The 17,917-nt window shown below is 38.0% G+C and overlaps 1 protein-coding gene across 25 annotated transcripts in view; it reads right to left on the reverse strand.

The window, feature by feature from the left end:
* Positions 1-17,917, reverse strand: part of HUWE1 (HECT, UBA and WWE domain containing E3 ubiquitin protein ligase 1) — a 168,606-nt gene that overhangs the window by 67,063 nt on the left and 83,626 nt on the right. For all 25 annotated transcript variants that reach the window (XM_072743430.1, XM_072743424.1, XM_025988650.2 and 22 more), the window contains 9 exons: positions 14,266-14,372; positions 13,926-14,103; positions 12,427-12,518; positions 11,564-11,775; positions 6,971-7,028; positions 5,792-5,968; positions 2,329-2,574; positions 1,122-1,255; positions 227-321 (listed from right to left, as the gene is read on the reverse strand). In XM_072743430.1, the coding sequence (XP_072599531.1) occupies positions 227-321; positions 1,122-1,255; positions 2,329-2,574; positions 5,792-5,968; positions 6,971-7,028; positions 11,564-11,775; positions 12,427-12,518; positions 13,926-14,103; positions 14,266-14,372 (1,299 nt within the window). The remainder of the gene's footprint in view (positions 1-226; positions 322-1,121; positions 1,256-2,328; positions 2,575-5,791; positions 5,969-6,970; positions 7,029-11,563; positions 11,776-12,426; positions 12,519-13,925; positions 14,104-14,265; positions 14,373-17,917) is intronic.

The following is a 17,917-nucleotide window of genomic DNA, read 5'->3' on the forward strand; positions in this document are numbered from 1 at the left end:
TGTGGTACAAATATAAGTGATTCTTTTTACTACAACTTGTAATTTTTACCATTGTGTATATACATTTTATAGAGAAACTGAAAATAATTTATTTAAAAATAAAAATGAAAGGAAAAAAGTTGAGGACTAAAGACAATAGAGCTAATTAAATTTTCACAACAGACCTAATAAAGACATAGAGACAAAGTTTAAGAGAATGACTAAGATTTTAGTTTCTTGGAGTTACCTGATCTTTTTCCGCCCTGGGTCGTACCTGCCTTCTCATCCTTTGGAACAAGTTTCTGCATGTCCACCTGGCCAAATTCACACCCAGATGGCAGACTGCAACAAGACAAACCATGAGCAAAACGAACCCTGATAGCTCATTTCTTAAGTTGTGTTTGGTTTCTAATCAGTTTGGCTGACACTATCCCTCCTATAACAGGTAAGTTAACCTAATAAAATGTGCGATAATCAAATTCCTGAGGTAGCAGGCAACAAGGTTTCCAACTCAACTTTAGATATGGCTAACAAATTTTAAACACCTATCATGCGAACACAGCATAAATGGGATATAAGATCAAAGATGCAGAAGATTAACACGTTTGTAAACATTTGTAAGCATGTCCCTAGGCTGGTTAACAGGAAGGACAATACTGTGGAGTGAATGTTTGTGTCCCCTCAAAATTCATGGAGTTGAAATCCTAATGCCTAATATGATGGTGTAAGTAGGTAAGGCCTTTGGTTAGTGCTTAAACCTTGAGGACAGAATCTTCATGAATGGGACTACTGTCTGTCTCATAAAAGAGGCTCCAGAAACATTCCTAGTAACTTCTACCATGTGACAGGATAACAAGGAAAAGTCTGCAACCCAGAAAAGGACCCTCACCCAGCCATGCTAGCACCATAGTCTCATACTTCCAGCTTCCAAAACTATGAGCAGTACGTTTCTGCTATTTATAAGGATCCAGTCTGTGGTATTTTGTTATAGCAGCCTCAGTGGATTAAGAAAAACAAGGAACCCTCTGAAATCTTTACTAATAGCCTTTGTCCTTGACCGAAGCAATCCTTCAGGATCACTGAATTTAGTTTCTCTATTAGGACACACAACAGAGATAATAGACAGATGACCATTCCCTTACCTGTTTGGGGTACACAGGGAGAGAAGGACAGTGCTTTCCCACACCAGGGAACAGTATAACTGGCTCAGCTTGCTCAAAACACTCAGACCCAACTGAGAGCCCCACTGGTTTACAGAGATGGAACGAATTTCACTCTGCAATCACAGTAAACAGAAGCTGATCTTTGGGATGCCCTCTGCAACATTTATAGTCTGTATCTAACATTCCTTCTTATTGCTTTTTGTAAAGTGAAAGGGAACAGTCATAGGCAACTCTTTTTAAAGAAACAGTTTTATAGATTCACTGACAGCCTTTTATTTTTTTTAGGTGGTGAGGGGCTTGCTATTTCCCTCTAATTTCTTAACTCCAATAAATATTTGGATTTATTTAATTCCTTGAACATTTAACCTTTTTAAATAAAAAGTCATAAAAATAAACCCAAAGCATTGTTATGTAATTGAATTATTTTCTAAATAGTTTATATATGTGCTTTTCATTTGATTTGATGCAAAGAATACACTCCTGCTCAATAGCATAAAACAAGGGTACTCAAACATTACATCATTAATCTTTAGAATTGATTACTGGAGGACTAAAAGTTGTAAAAACTATGAGCACACAAAAAATCCTCCATCTTTCTGGAACCACAAGAGGAACCTCACATGGATTGCCAGCATGGGGCTTGGTACTTAGGTAATCTTCAGTAATCTCTGTTAATTACCATTGACTTAAATGTACTGTGGACAAATTTCCTTCTTACCATCCCATTATCAAGCCTACATGCATCTGTACAAAAATTAGGAAGTAATAACGCTAGATGAGCATCCAATTGAGGCTTGCCCACTAAATAAGGTGACTATATATCCCAGTTAGCCTATATGGCTACTACAGATCTATTAATGCCTATTATTTATAATAACCTAATAAAACATGTGCAATATCAAATTTCTGAGATAGCACTCAACAAGGTTTCTAACTCAAATTTCACTCTCAAGAAAGTCCAATCGCAAAGCAAATTATATGATCACTCAAATTCTAATGAAAAAAAAAAAACATAGTAAGGGAAAATGAAACTAGACAGCATCTTGAAGCATAAACCTAAATCCCCCACCAAAAAAAATTCTGTTCTTTTAGCAGCTGGAACTGCTTCTAAGTATAGTGAGATGCCTAGTATATGCCTTAGGTATTCCACCGGCCTTAAACTAACCTGTACACCCCCAATTCTTACCTGTCCAACTCTGCAAGTATGAACAAACATCATGATGTAGGCATGGGCAGCAGTGAGTGCATGCAGTAGAGGTGTGGCCTGAGCTGAGAGGGTAGCATCAGCAACATTGCCAGCACAAGCCAGTTCTCGCAACAATACTGAGCCTCCAGGGGATTCAATTGGGCGGTGTAAGGGCTCCAAGGATGAAAGGATGGAGTCCAACTGAAGAAGACCCTCTTGAAGAACTTTGGGTTCGTGTGACAGTGTCTGAAACAAGAGTAATAGTTAAAGCATTAGTGTACAATGAACTTCATATACATCATGTCTTTAACAGTCACAATGGAAGTAGAAGACAAGTGTCACAAATTTCAAACCTGGCCACAGTCTCCCACCTGGTAAATGGTAAGAGTCAAAATATGAATGCAGGTATGACATACCTCAATGCCTCCTTTTAGAGCAACACTTCTCTCAAATGAAAGGCTTTCAAATGTGGTAAGCCAATCATATTTAAAAGCTTGTGATAGCCAAACTGAAATACTATTATAGTAATGACTCCATACTATAAGATTAATTGTAAATTTTGCTCAACAGGGAGCAATGTTAGGCAAGGTTCCAAAGCATGCAAGTGAACCAGTATTAAAACTGTTCTTTTCTCACTAAAAGAGATGATTCTAGAATGGGTATCATCAGGTAAGCAATTCCCTTTTTATGAAACAATTCAAGGATCATAGAATAAGGCCCTTGTAATTGCTTTTGGAGTATGCAGAAAAATCTCACAGGAAAATACTATCACTTGCCATTAAAGATAGAGAACTTCTGTGTCTTTCCTGTGGCTTTAAATAAATCTACCCATACTCAGTAGTATCTTAGAGGTAGGATAACAAATGAAGCACAGCCCCTTTTCTCCTTTCTCTTATGAATAGCATTTAATAATTAAATATTGCAAAGAGTAAAGCAAAATAAAACATTACAGTATGTTATAATTATGGACTTTCTAAGTCCATAAGCAACTGAGTTACTGGTTTTTAGCAAAAATTACTTATTGCTGCACAATCCAGCTAATGAAGGAGTCTTCATGGATTTAATGCAATCCCTATAAAAATATCAATGGGGGGGGGGCAGAAATAGAAATCTCTTAAAATCTGTAAAAGAATTTCAAGGAACCCCAAATACATATAACTATCTTGAAAAAGAACAGAGTTGGAATTCTCACACTTACTGATCTCCAAACTTATCACAAAGCTACAGTAATAAAAAACGTGGTACTGGCATCAAGACAGACACCAAGACCAACATAATATAATAAAATCCCCAGATAAGCCCTCACATCTATGGTCAAACTATCTTTGACAAGGGTACCAAGACACAGGTGCAACAGGGAAAGAACAGTCTTTTCAACAAATAGTGCTGGAAAAACTGGTTATACATGTGCAAAAGAATCAAGTTGGACCTTACCTTACACCATATAAAAAAATTACTCAAAATAGATCAAAGACCTAAATGTAAGAGCTAAAATTATAAAAACACATATGACCCTGGATTTGGCAATGATTTCTTAGATTTGACACCAAAAGCACAGTAAAAAACGATAAAATGGGACTTCATCAGAATTAAAATATTTTGTTCATCAAAGGGCACTATTAACAGAGGTAAAAGGAAAACCATAGAACAGGAGAAAATATTTGCAAATCATTTACCTGATAAGGAATTAATATCCATAATATATAAGGAACTCCCACAACTCAACAAAAAGCAACTCCACTAAAAAATTGGCAAAGGACTTGAACAGACATCTCTCCAAAGATACACAAATAGCCAGTAGGCACGTGAAAAGATGCTCAACATCAATAATAATTACAGCAGATACAAATCAAAACCATGTGGTCTCATTTTGTATCTATTACATGTTGGTTACTATCAAGAAAAAAAAGAAAATAAGGAGTGTTGGTGAGGATGCAGAGAAATTGGAACCCTTGTGCACTGCTGGTTGGAATGATGTGAAATGTGAAAAAGTTGCCATGGAAAACAGAATGGTGGTTCCTTGAAAAATTAAAAATAGACCTACCATATAATCCAGCAATTCTACTTCTAAGTATATAACCAAAAGAACTGAAAGGAGTCTTGGGTATGATCATACTTTTATATAAAATCTAAAGAAGTCAGGGATCTCAGCGGTTTCGCGCCTGCCTTCAGCCCAGGGTGTGATCCTGGAGTCCTGGGATCGAGTCCCGCGTCGGACTCCCTGCATGGAGCCTGCTTCTCCCTCCTCCTGTGTCTCTGCCTCTCTCTCCCTCTCTCTCATAAATAAATAAATAAATATTCATAAAATATATTAAAAATCTAAAGAAGTCAAATTCATAAGAACCAGAGAGCAGAATGATGGTTGTTAGGGGCTGGGGGGAAATGTGGAGATGCTGGTCGAAGGGCAAACTTTCAGTTATGAGTAAATTGTGGGGATCTAATATACAGCTTGGTATCTATAGTTAATACTATATTGTATACTTGAAATTTGCTGAGAGTAAGTAGATCCTTAAAGTGCTCTCACTACACACACACACACACACACACACAAGTAGTCTTAAAGAAATATTTACACACCCATGTTCATAGCAGTACTATTCAAAATAACCCAGAGGTAGAAACAACTCAAAGGTCTATCAATGAATGAATGGATAAACAAAATGTGGCTTATACATACAACAGAGCCATAAAAAGGAAGGAAATTATGACATATGCTATAACATGGATGAATCTTGAAGATATTATGCTAAGCAAAATAAGCCAATCAGAGAAACACAAATACCTTAATGAATTATATTTGCATGAGGTACCTGGAACAGTAAAATTCAGGGAGACAGAAAGTAGAATAATGTTTACCGGGGGCTGGGAAGGAGAGGAGAATGTAGAGCTGTTTAATGAGTATAGAATTTCAGTTTTGCAAGATGAAAAACTTCTGGAGATTGGCTGGTGTAACAATGTAAATGTACTTAACACTACTGAACTATATACTTAAAGATGGTTAAAAAGGTAAACATCATGTGATGTGTATTTTACTAGTATTTAAAGTAAATAAAACAATTTATTGGCAAAACTTGAGCAATAAACTCTAGGTCACTTATGCTCAAAATGCATGACTATCAAGCTTGAAAAAGGATAAAACCCTGTATGACTAAACAATACCAGAGGAATGTGTTAAAAAGCATCCATGAGAAAGGATGACACAATAATAAAACCCAGTTCCAAAACTTGGAACTTGATCTACTAATGGTTGAACTATATACCAAACCTAGAAACACTCAACATGTGAACTTTTCAATGAGAACATGACACACTATTAGTCACAAAATTCACTTGTAATACATAACCACAGATTTCTTATTTTTTAGTTGAAAGTAAAGGGAGACCAGAGTAAAAACATTTGTACAGAAGTACTGCAAAATTGATTTCTAAAAAGAAATGAAAATATTTGTCCAAAAGCTCTTACCAATATGGATTTGCAGACACCTGCAACAGCCTGACAGGCCGCAGATGTGGGAAAGTCAATGGGCAGATTAGGAAGACCCAAAATGGTAACCAAAGGCAAGAGTCCTTTCTGATTCACAAATTCCTGGCAGTGGTCATCTGTTGTATTGTTGCTCAGAATAGATTCCACAAATTTCATCTAGATAATGAAAATTAAAAAAAAAAAAGTTAGAGCCTGACACCTGGAACTAAAGGCCAGCTTGGAGTAAGGACAGGGGTAGCCTTGTAGTCATGAAATCAGTATTTTCTAGAATACCAAAACCTCAAGTAAATAGGGATAGAGATATGATATGGTCCCTAAACATCCAAAAACAAAAACAAAAACAAAAACCAAACACAGGAATAATTACTTCTTCCCAATCTACCTTTTTGGCCACACCTAAAGTCATGTAATTTGAGAGCATCCAGAGAAATGACTTGCTCAGAGCCACACTTATGAATTAGTGGCAAAATCAGAACTAATCTCTTAATTTGCTCCTTGCATGATAGTGTATTGCCTCTCCTCTGGAAGCAAAAGTGGACACTTTTCCTCATTGTGTGTTCATAATGCAAATGAAAACCAGATTTCTAGAAGAGTGATTTGGACCAAACAAAGCATTTTTTAAGGGAAGAAAGTAAAATGTGGGCAAGAAATAGGTACAAGAGAAACGATCTTTGGAAGTATTTAGCGAGATAGAATAATTGAGAAGTGGGCTTCTACTTATAGGGAAATGATTCTGAGAAAATTCAAATTCTTCCCTTTTTTCCTGTGAGACACATGGGAAGTTAAAAGAAATGGCCATATTAGTAAAGGAGAAGTTAATGGGGAAAATAGTAAATAATGGGAAAAATATATTTTGGGGACACATTCAAAGAATGTAATACTGGATTGACCTAACAAAGCCACTCTTCTGTTTGGATTCCAATGGGGAATAGTAACAATGAACAGAAAACTGGAATTATCTAAAAAAAGGGAAGAGTGTTGTCCAATGTTTGGCAAACTAATCTCACAGAACAAGGTTTGCAACATCTTTCCCCATTGCTTCACACTTTAAGGGCCCTGGTGACAATAAACGGGGAAATCACTGGACTATTTAGTAATCCCAGACATTTTCCTGAAAAACACACACCTCTACTCAGTTTGCCCTATCATGAATCTTACCACATTAAGGATGTAATCCATGAGGGGAATAGGAATACGTTCCTCTGTACCAACAACCCTGTTAAGGGAGAAAAGAGTTAGTTACACAAATTCACAATGCCAGTGCAAGAGAATAAAGTGAGGAAAGGGAAATAGCATGAAATTCTAGGTCCTTTCTCTAAATCAGACTTCTAGTCTTTAGTACAGTACAGGAAAAAAAAAGCTGAAATCAATTCTGAAGCTAGCTTTTTCTAGCCTGACTAGGTTGAGAGCACAAAAGGAAAAACCAAGCTTTCACAAACTCAGCACTTGCACATATCTCAAAAGAAACTCCTGAGGCAAACTATCAGAGGAGGAATTCATCAATATGAAAATACTAAAAAATAAGCCAGTTCGATTAAGAGACTATTGAAACATTTGCTTGAAGACAAGAGCTAGACAAAGATACAATCTTACCATGTTCTTGCATCACGTTTTAAGTTATAATAGAGAACAGGAGATGGAATTTAATTTTGCTCAAAATTCCATGCGTAGAACCATTCAGAACAAAGTTAATCAGAGATGAAGCCAATACCCAAGGCTCCTTTCCTAACAATTTATACTTGTATCACAATAGTCCCTGAACTATTCAGAGAAACTGTGATCAGGTCTTTTGCTTCTGATAGTTTAATATTGCACTGCAGATGAGAAGGCTGCAGTAATGCCATAGCTACAGAAAATGTAGCGTTTAGTCCAATTTTGGCTTTTGCAAAAAATAAACAGAGGAAAGAAAACCTGCAAAATATATTAAAGTGAAATGAAATCTACCTCGAAGATAAACCCTAGGAAGGGTCAAAACTTGAGTCTAATAAGAAGCATTCTGCATATAGGCCCTTGAAGATATTTGGGGGGAGGGGCAGAAATAGAAGGGAGAGAGAGAGGGTAGAGAGAAAGCAAGAGAATTTCCAATAAGTTATAGTCCTTATCTTCAAGCAAGATAAAACATAAATAAAGATTTGCCAGGCATGAAGACATTTGACAGCAAAATGTAGACTAGACCAAGTGGAGAGGCATCATGAATGGCTTCAGTGATGAAATAGCCAGAAACAGGGCTTGGCAAGGATGTTGTGAAAACTCTCAATGAAGAATTTAGGGAAGAACTCTGTACAAAGGGAGGACCTATAAGCCAGGAGTAGAAAGATTCCATGGGAAGACTGCGACCTTTCCTTGACTGTAAAGTTCCTTCTCAGAACCACTATAGCATTCCCTACTACTTTTATCAATCATCTACCCCAGCCTGGATGCACCTCCTGGGAAAGGATCCAGAAATCTATCTCTACAAGCTAAGGAGTAGGCCACACCTGTAGGTGTGGCTCTAACCCAACTGAAATGCTTGTCCCTTGGTAGAAACCAAAGGTAATGGCAAAGAGCCGAAGTAATATCATAAAATGGGACCCAGGTACTTATTCATTTGCTAGATAGAAGTTGGGGAGAACAAGAGAGAAAACAACAGTGGTTCTTAATCCAAATCTAGGAATAAGCTTGTTCAGTAACCGCTTTTTTTTTTTACTATCCTCATCTTTTGGCTTCCAGGCTCAGACCATCACAAAGGAACTCTTGGTTTGGGCAGGTCATGATCTCAGGGTTGTGATATGGAGCCCAACAATAAGTGAGCGCACATGCGCATACCTTCTCTCTCCATTAAAAAAAGAAAGAAGTAGCCTGCCTTGCTTTAAGGTAGAGAAATAGGAAACTAAAAATCTGTGCAATTTACAGAAATTAAACCTCAATAAAAAAACATTGGAAAAAATTTACTAATGCATTTAATTAAGGCACTGGACAACAGATGAGGACACGTGTGACTGGAATTTGTTTGGGAGTCCCACTGAAGATTTTTGCACTGGGAATGAAGTAGCAGATACAAACAAGACTTCTGGAGAGACGGGAAGGCACGCATTGTAAATTTTTCTAAGCCTCTTCCCATATTGGCAAAAGTACATAGTAACTCCCACCATAACTACCTCACACAAGGAGATAAAAGAACTTCCTTTAATATATTGTGGCTTTCAAGATGGAGGTTGAGTTTAGGCAGTTTCTTGCTTTTTTTCCTTCCAGCCCTAATAATCCACAGTGATACAATCAAGGCTTCTGAAGGTGGCAGAAGTGGGAAAGTATGTGTGTCAACATTTATGAGATTCTTAGGTTACGTGAATAAGGTAGTGATGAACACCCAGACCATGCAGAGTATAGAAAAACATCAATACCATGGAACAGCAATTACCAGAGTCCTCTGTAGTGTAGATGTGACATTATGACTAACACTATGGTAGAATATTAATGCTTGTGGGTGTCTACATTTTTACTATCTCTTCGTTCTTATTCATGTTTTCATTAGGACCCACTTCTCTTGGCATTTAAGATTCAGAAAATCCTTCCTCTAATGCTCCTGAGTCATTCCATCAAAGTGCCAAATAAACATTTACTGACAGATTATCTGTTATACACAAAACAATCAGGATACATTACGAAATGATACATTGTCCCTGCCCTGGAGAAGAATACAGAATAATGGGAGAAACCATTAGAATATATGAATATTTCTAACAAAACTTTTGCAAGAACACAAAAGACATGACTTCTTATTTGGAGGTGAAAGGAAAAGCTCCTTTAAGAATTCGACATTTGAACTGGCTTTGCAGGAACTTGGTAGACAGAAAAGGAGATAAGGTAACTTGGGGTTGGGCCGCCAGCTAGGCGGCAGCCCAGGGCATGATCCTGGAGACCTGAGATCAAATCCCGTGTCGGGCTCCTTGCATGGGGCCTGCTTCTCCCTCTGCCTGTGTCTCTGCCGCGTTCTCTCTCTCTCTCTCATTAATAGATAAATAAAATCTTTAAAAAAAGATAACTTGGGGTTGGGGGAATATGGATAGAACACAGTGACATATATCACAAGAAAAGCATGGAGTGAAAAAATACAAGGACATTGAGAAAATGTCACTTTCCTATGACACCTGAAATCTGGGCACATTAGATCTAAGGTATCTCCGAGATACTCCGGTAGAGAAAAAGTTATATGCAGATGAACATATAAAGCCTCACTTAAAACCACCCTAACTCCTCAAGTTTAAGAAAATCCTCCCTTGTTTTGTAGCCAGGAAAGGAAACGAAATCCCAACAGGGTGGCTAACAATCAAGGGTGTGGCAAGGAAGCACAGATTCTGATTCCTCTGCATTTAAAGTCTTGTTTTCTTTCAGGTGTCCTCTTCTTCCGGAGAGAGAACACTTTAATCAAAATAGAATGAAGGTAGAGTTGCCTTTGCAGACAAGGGTAAGATATCTGCTCAACAAATCAATGTACTTAGTAGTTAATGCATCTCTTCCAAAAAGAAACAACGTCCCCACCCCAAACCTCCTACCAACAAACTCCTTACTTCCTGAGCTCCAAGAGGGCACACCAAAGTTTGAGTCTAGGCTTTTGCTCCTTCTATGTACTCCACAGTAATTTTTTCGTAAGTTCCAAGCCATCCTTCAAGACCAGCCCAAAACCATTCATATCCACACCTAAAATGTTCTTGCTTTTCTTAGGACTAGTTATCTATGAACCAAAAGAGCACTTATGAAATGACTAAATGAATGACAGTCCAGAGGGATCACACGCTCTTCTACCATGAACTTAAGAGCTACTGCTACAAGTTACATTTCATCCCTTGCATATGAGCAATATAAGTTCAAAGAGCCTGGTACACTATCCACTACCAGCCAGCAGATTTTGAGCCCATCTTATTATCCAGGTAGTCAATTTTTATGTTAAAAAAACTCTTAGGGCAGCCTGGGTGGCTCAGCGGTTTAGTGCCGCCTCCAGCCCAGGGCATGTCCCACGTTGGGCTCCCTGCATGGAGCCTGCTTCTTGTGTCTCTGCCTCTCTCTTACGAATAAATAAAAAAAAAATAAAAGAAACCTCTTAAATAAATAGAAATAAGAAGGAATATCTACTGTGCCTGGTTACAATCATATAGTACATTCAAAGACTTCGGATATATCTGGAATGAATAGAGTAATGAAACAAGAGCAAAAACCAACCAACAAACCAACCCTGTAATTTTTTTAAAGATTTTATTTATTTATTCATGAGAGATGAGAGAGAGAGAGTTAGAGACACAGGCAGAGGGAGAAGCAAGCTCCATGGAGGGAGCCTGACGTGGGACTCGATCCCGGGTCTCCAGGGTCAGGCCCTGGGCTGAAGGTGGCGCTAAACCGCTGAGCTACCCAGGCTGCCCAAAACCCTGTAATTTTTAAGCACTTAGGAGACAAGCTTCAAAAGTACATTTCATATGTGTTCACCTATGCAAACAAAACAATGATGCAAATGCCAAATCAACAATGGGGGAAAAGTCCTCTGAGAAAAGCCCATCAACTTGATATAGTGAATTGATTCAATTCCATGAACTTTAAGACACCTTGCTAAGATAACCAATATAAATATGAAGGCATACATGGCACACAATGGTTAAAGAAAGAAAAACTAGACTCTTAGGGCTGGAAGAACCTTATAATGAACTAACTCCTTTGGTTTTATGGATAAAAATCACATGCCTAAGATCACGAGGTTAGGGAACCTGTCTTGTGAATACTTACTGCTGATTGGGCTCTGTTTCATTCTGTTGGGTAGAATTAAAGCTCTGCATGGCCTGTACTTCTTCCTCCTCTTCATCCTCACTAGAGGCCTCTTCTGCAGCATGATTAGACCTTGGAGGAGGAGCAGTGGCAGTGCCATCTGCCTTCTGGATTGATGGTTTCTGACAGATGTATTTAGGGTCTCTTCCAAGATTACAGATTTCTTCAAGTAACTGAAAGACACAGGAAATAGGATTAAGTAAATAAGAAATGGGACAACTAACATTTTTGGAGCATTTTCTATGTGTTACACACATATGTGCCAAAACACTTTATCTTTATATACATACACACACACACACACACACACACACACACATATGTAACATACATCACTCATGGATTATAGTCATCAATCCTATTTTACAAACAAGGGAACTGAAGTTTAGCGAAGTTAAACAACTTGTTCAAGGTCCCATAGATGTTAACTGACTGACTAATTGACTCCATGTCCTTATTCACAAGCACCAGGAACTCATATACTATACAGGCAACTGGCAGGGCTACTAAATGTAGAAAAAAAACAACCAAGAAACAAAGATTAGAAAAAGTAGTATGCTTTTACAAACAGAAGCTAAATCCTGGCAACTTGTTCACGTCCTATAGAAGAAAGCAATACCTAAGTGACTTTTGGGGGGAGGGGGACAAAGTACCAACCCAAGGACATGGAGAAAATAAGGCAGACATAATCCTCTTCTAGGCCTAAGTCCAAGAATCCAAATGACCTCCAACAGGCCAAGTCTTTTTAAAACAAAAACAAAAACAAAAAACAAAAAAACCCTAACTGCTATCTCATGCCCATGGTCAGCCTTATCACTTCCCACCTTGATGATCGCAGTCGTTGCATCTGTTTTGAGGGTGGGCTGATGTCTCATGAGCTCATCAACAGCACTCCCCAGGTTAGATGCAGTATCCCCTTAAAGCAAAAAAGGAACTGTTAAAAGACTGAAGAAAATAAGAGTTTGAGCTATTTTCTCTGCCAATGAGGAGAAAAGAAGAATCTGAGCTGGTGGCTGTGATTTCCTCATGCTTTCTCAAACGAATTCAGACTAACTTCTGAAAGCAAATCACTGAAGAGGAAGAAGAAACCCTTATCAGTCTATTAAACATATTTTAAATAACTGCGTATACTACATTCTACCCTGGCAATCTCTACTGCCAAGGTCTGAACTAGTATTGTAAAGTGAGAGAGAAAACAAAGAAGCATAAACCATTAATCCTCTGGCTACCCCAATAAATAATAATAATAGCTAGAATGCTATAGTGGTGGCTGAAAGCACAAAGCACATTTGTAAAAACTGGATTATTTTTGGAGTCCTATCTTCTCATTTTTCTTCAATAATCTGGTCTCAAATACACTGAGAAGGAAATCTATTCATTTGTGACTATCTTAGAGACTTTGTATCTCCTGTTGCTACAGACTAGATGGTGAACCCAGAAATATACTACCCCTAATACCCATTATTCACTAGCACCATGATAGTACATCTAATAATGAGCTATTGATAGTCCGAGGAATACCATCCCTTATTTGCCAACTTCCAAAGGTCACTGGGATCAAGTCCTCAGCTTCTCTCAAACTCTCACCACTGAGGCATCAAAATGGCACAGAATGATGATAGGTAGAAATTTGGACTCCCAAGGAGACCCTTTTCCCCCTGTGCTGTCACCTCTGCCAGACTCCATGCCCTAGGTGACTTCACCTCCAAGATCTCCACTGGGTAATTCCTGCTTCTCTGGGTTTTCCCACTGAGATAGTGGCGCAGTGCAGGTCCCGCCTCCTGGGAGCCCACATGAGAATCCAGGACTGCCCCCTCTTGCCCTAACCCAAGAAGAAGGGGTATAGCCTCTACAAGTCACTGCTACAATTCCGTTTCTGATCCACCCAAATGCTGCAGCAAATTGAGCATGAGGACATGGCCTGAGGTACTGCTCGAAGATCTGGAACCACGTGGGGACGTGATCTGGTCCCACAGGTGGCCTAGGAAGGGAAAGGTTTCTATGGCCAAAGTCTGGTCACATCTGGATTAAAACTCTTAACTTTTTGAAACACACCCCCCCCACACACACACACTGAACTGTTGAGAAGCATGAAAATGTGAGCGGAGGGTAAGGATGAAGTATGCCTTTTCTACCTGCAATACAATGTATACAGTGATATAATGACAACTCTAGTGATAATTCCCATTAAGCTTAGCACACCTAGCAGAGAAATGATGTAAGGTCAATAAAGGATTTTCTTGCCAATTGGTGGCTTGATAATCATCTAAAATCTTGACACAACAGTGAACGGATTATTGTAAGATAAATCCTGGTGACTTACCAAGAGGATCAGAACTCCTCCTCCTTCGCATGGCTGGGAGATAATCTGGAGACAGAAGAACTTTGAAAAGACGTTCAAAAGGCTGACACTGTACAAATGACTGAAGACCTCGGGCATTCAAACAGAGTGCACTGAATACATTTGGGAGGGAGCCAAGGACTTCACGGGTAGCAGGAACCTAGACAGAAGATCAAGTGTTTGAAGACTTCTAAAAGCGTTCAGGTATAGAATGCCACAAAACTTTGATTAGGTATTGCACAGGAGATAGTAGAGAGTATGTCTTTGTGTATATTGTGGGGAGGGGTATGCACAGAGCATTCTTTAAAAGAAGCAGACTCACATCTTTGATAAGCAGTGCATGAAGCATGACATCTGTTAATCCATTGTCCTGGAGTGAGGAGAGCAGTGATGGTTCTTGAAATACAAACACAGTCACCACTTCAGTAGCTAAAAAGATGAGAAATAGGAGAAGCTGAGATTCTTCACAGGTATTAACAAAACTCCAAAGGCTTAAAAAAAACATATTTGATGTACAACAATTTAAATGCTTGTGCTTACTCTGAAATGAAAGCTCCTAATACTGCTCAATCAAAAGATCACTATTAAGAATTAGGTGTTAAACCTTCAAGACTTTTATGGGTAATGTACGCGCATAATGATAATTAATAATACCATACTGAATACTGAAAAATATACCGAGAGTAGTTTTCAGGTGCTTTAGTCACATAAAATGATTTGTTAATTAGCTTGATTATTGAAATCCTTTCACTATGTGTATCAGATCATGTTCTACATCTTATATATAATTTTAAGAAATATGTATAAATGAAAAACATTAAGATTTTATAAGCATATTTTTTATACCGAGGTTATATTGCTATATAACCTGTTTCTTTTAAATTATAATATGCCATATATTCTCTTTTATCTTTCCCTGTCACTACAATTCAATTTGTTTTTTTAAAAAAAATTTTTACTTATTTGACAGAGAGTGAGCAAGCATTAGTGAGCATAATAAGTAGGCAGAGAGAGGGCAGAGAGAGAGAAGAGAGAAGAGAAGCAGGCTTCCTGCTGAGCAGAGAACCTGACGTGGAGCTCAATCCCAGGACCTTGAGATCATGACCCAAGCCAAAGGCAGCCACTTCAATGACTGAGCCACCCAGGCACCCCAGTTCATTTAATTTGAATGGCTGTATACCATTCCACTAAATACATGAACTACCATGGATATGAACTGGTCTACAATTATGAGGGCTGATAAACCTAAAAACACATCCTTTTTTTGTTTAAAATGCAGGGAAAATATTTAAGATGGGAAGAGGGGTGCTGGGTTGAAGTGAATGTAAACTGATGGAATGCACAAAATGTCTTCTAAAAAGCTTTTCAGCAATTTTGTTTTTTCATTTATTTTTTTATTTTTATTTTTTTATTGGAGTTCAATTTGCCAACATACAGCATATAGCTTACTTAAAATACCATTAGCAACATGAAGAGTTTTTAGGTATCAATCTGACCGATTTTTGACAATATATCTAACATGGCTGTAAAGACTATTATCAATGCTCAAGAGGAAATTAATGCATTCATTAAAAGGTAACCAAAAGTGAAGCTAGAAGTAATAGAAAAAAATAGCATTTAGTAATACTGCAAGCAAATAGCACGAATAATTAAAACCAATAACCCTCTGAAAAGACGGAGAAAGCTTAGAAGCTATGGGAAATCTAAGAAAAGCAAGTAATATATCAGCAATGAAAAAAGGAGATCTAACTGGATTCAGAACAAATAAAATTCTTCTATAAACTGTATAACAAGTGAAATGCAATGCTTTTAAGAAAATGTGGTAAAAATTGGCTTTCAAAAAATGAAGGTAAAGCAGACTAGATCAATAACCACAAAAACTTTTAGAAGTAAAAATACCAAGTAAGAGAAAAGCACCAAACCGACAGTTTTAGATGGGTTATTAAACTTTCTAGGAGCAACTAAGACAAGGCTTCTCAACTCATTTTATGAGATTTAAAATTTTTGATTTTAAAACCTGACAAAGGGTGCACACACATACAATATTAGTAAACCATGTGTAAAACAAACTTGTAATGCTGATACCTGAGATCTAAAAGAAACCAAAGGATTTTCTCAGTTCAAGATGGTGAATAGAGTACCTTTCATCTACTTCAGATGTCCTTGAAATGGCAAATATATACCAATTATTGAGGACCAAGAGTTGTCAAATCAATGGCCTTTGAGACTTCTGATGGACTATAAACTTACGGAAAACGTAAGTCCTTTTTTTGGTTCCTATGGTATACATACTTTTTTTTTTTTTTTACCCAAATGTCTAAATTACAAGAGGTTGCTAAAATTGAGTATATATAAACTAAAATTAATATTCTACTAAAGGTTGCTAAGTCATCAAATCCGTTATTTTACAGAGGTCTAACTATAATGCTGTCATAATACTACTGTTAAGTGGGACAGTTTAAACCCTTTTTTTTTTTTTTAATTTTTTTTTTAATTTTTTATTTATTTATGATAGTCACAGAGAGAGAGAGAGAGGCAGAGACACAGGCGGAGGGAGAAGCAGGCTCCATTCACCGGGAGCCTGATGTGGGATTCGATCCCGGGTCTCCAGGATCGCGCCCTGGGCCAAAGGCAGGCGCCAAACCGCTGCGCCACCCAGGGATCCCTAAACCCTTTTTTAAAACTAAAAGATGACTAAATATTAGAATTTTAAAAAGGAAACACAAAAACCAACTGGCTCCATAAGGAACCTAGCAACTGATTCCTAGGAGTTAAGTAATGAAAGATAACGCTTCAAAAATTAATGATGAAAATCAAATTCTAGAACCTACAAAACCCATAAAACAGCAATAATGTGTAAAGACGAAGAGTCTCTTAAGAATAAGGAAATAGAAATTTACAAAATTTGTAAAAAAATAAAAAATTTGATAATAGGCATCTTGAAAGATTATACAAAGAAATTCTAGCAGAAAGTGACATGAGATCAACATGGCAGGCATACTAGCTATACAATAGTGTTTCCAAGAGAGAATATATAAGTTAAAAGGAACCAAAGGAATTTTCCTGAAGAAAGAAATATTCTTGGGGTTAGGCCAGGACTTCTATCAACCCAATATCCTAGAAGATGACTTCAGCATTACTGATAGTCCCAGCCTCAGTGGTGACACTCCCAAATGTTAACGGCACCCTGTAGCCACATTCACTCATCACAATTCCCATGGCCTCATCAGCTGATTTCCCCTAATCTGATAGTCTCTCGCTTCACTTTCCATTATTCCACTGTCACTGCACCAACATTTCCCATCTTCCTCAACCTGAAGGACAGTACTTATATAATGGTAATAGAGAATGTTACCTGAGCACTAGAACTCTAGCAATGTTAACAGGTACCCTAGCCCAGGCAAACAGTTATGCAGATAACTCTTGTCCCCTGGGAGGTCTTCAATATTCATATTGACTATCTGCCCCCTCTCTGGTTAAGTAGTCCATAACAACCATCATGGTGTTGGCATAAGCTAGGCAAGAAACAGAGCACAAGCAGACTTAAACATACTAAAGTGCAGCAGGGCCAAGATAGGAACTGGGAGAAGAAAAGGCAGTTGGAGAAATTAAAAGGGATACAGTTGGGTATAAAAGTTGAGTAAAAAGTAGAAGAGTCAGAGGTTGAATTTGGGAAGAATCAGAATCCTTATTTGGTTGGTTTTAGCACAGAATTGTTGTAGCAGGACAGCACAATCTCACCAGATACTTCCATGCTTTCCCCACCAATTCAGTCTAGACAACGATGTCCCTCCCACTGAGACTATTTTGCCCTGGCATTTCTGCCCTGATGTAATCTGGCCCACTAGAAACTCCATCCTCCAACTCCCTTGGGCTACTGGATCTTCTATGACACAACTCTTGTTCAGCAAGGTCATACATTCCACTCCACCCTCTGCTCCCTTCTAATCCATACACCCTGACCTGTGTTCTGT

This window comes from Vulpes vulpes, chromosome X, assembly GCF_048418805.1.
Source record: "Vulpes vulpes isolate BD-2025 chromosome X, VulVul3, whole genome shotgun sequence".
Taxonomy (NCBI): Eukaryota; Metazoa; Chordata; class Mammalia; order Carnivora; family Canidae; genus Vulpes; species Vulpes vulpes.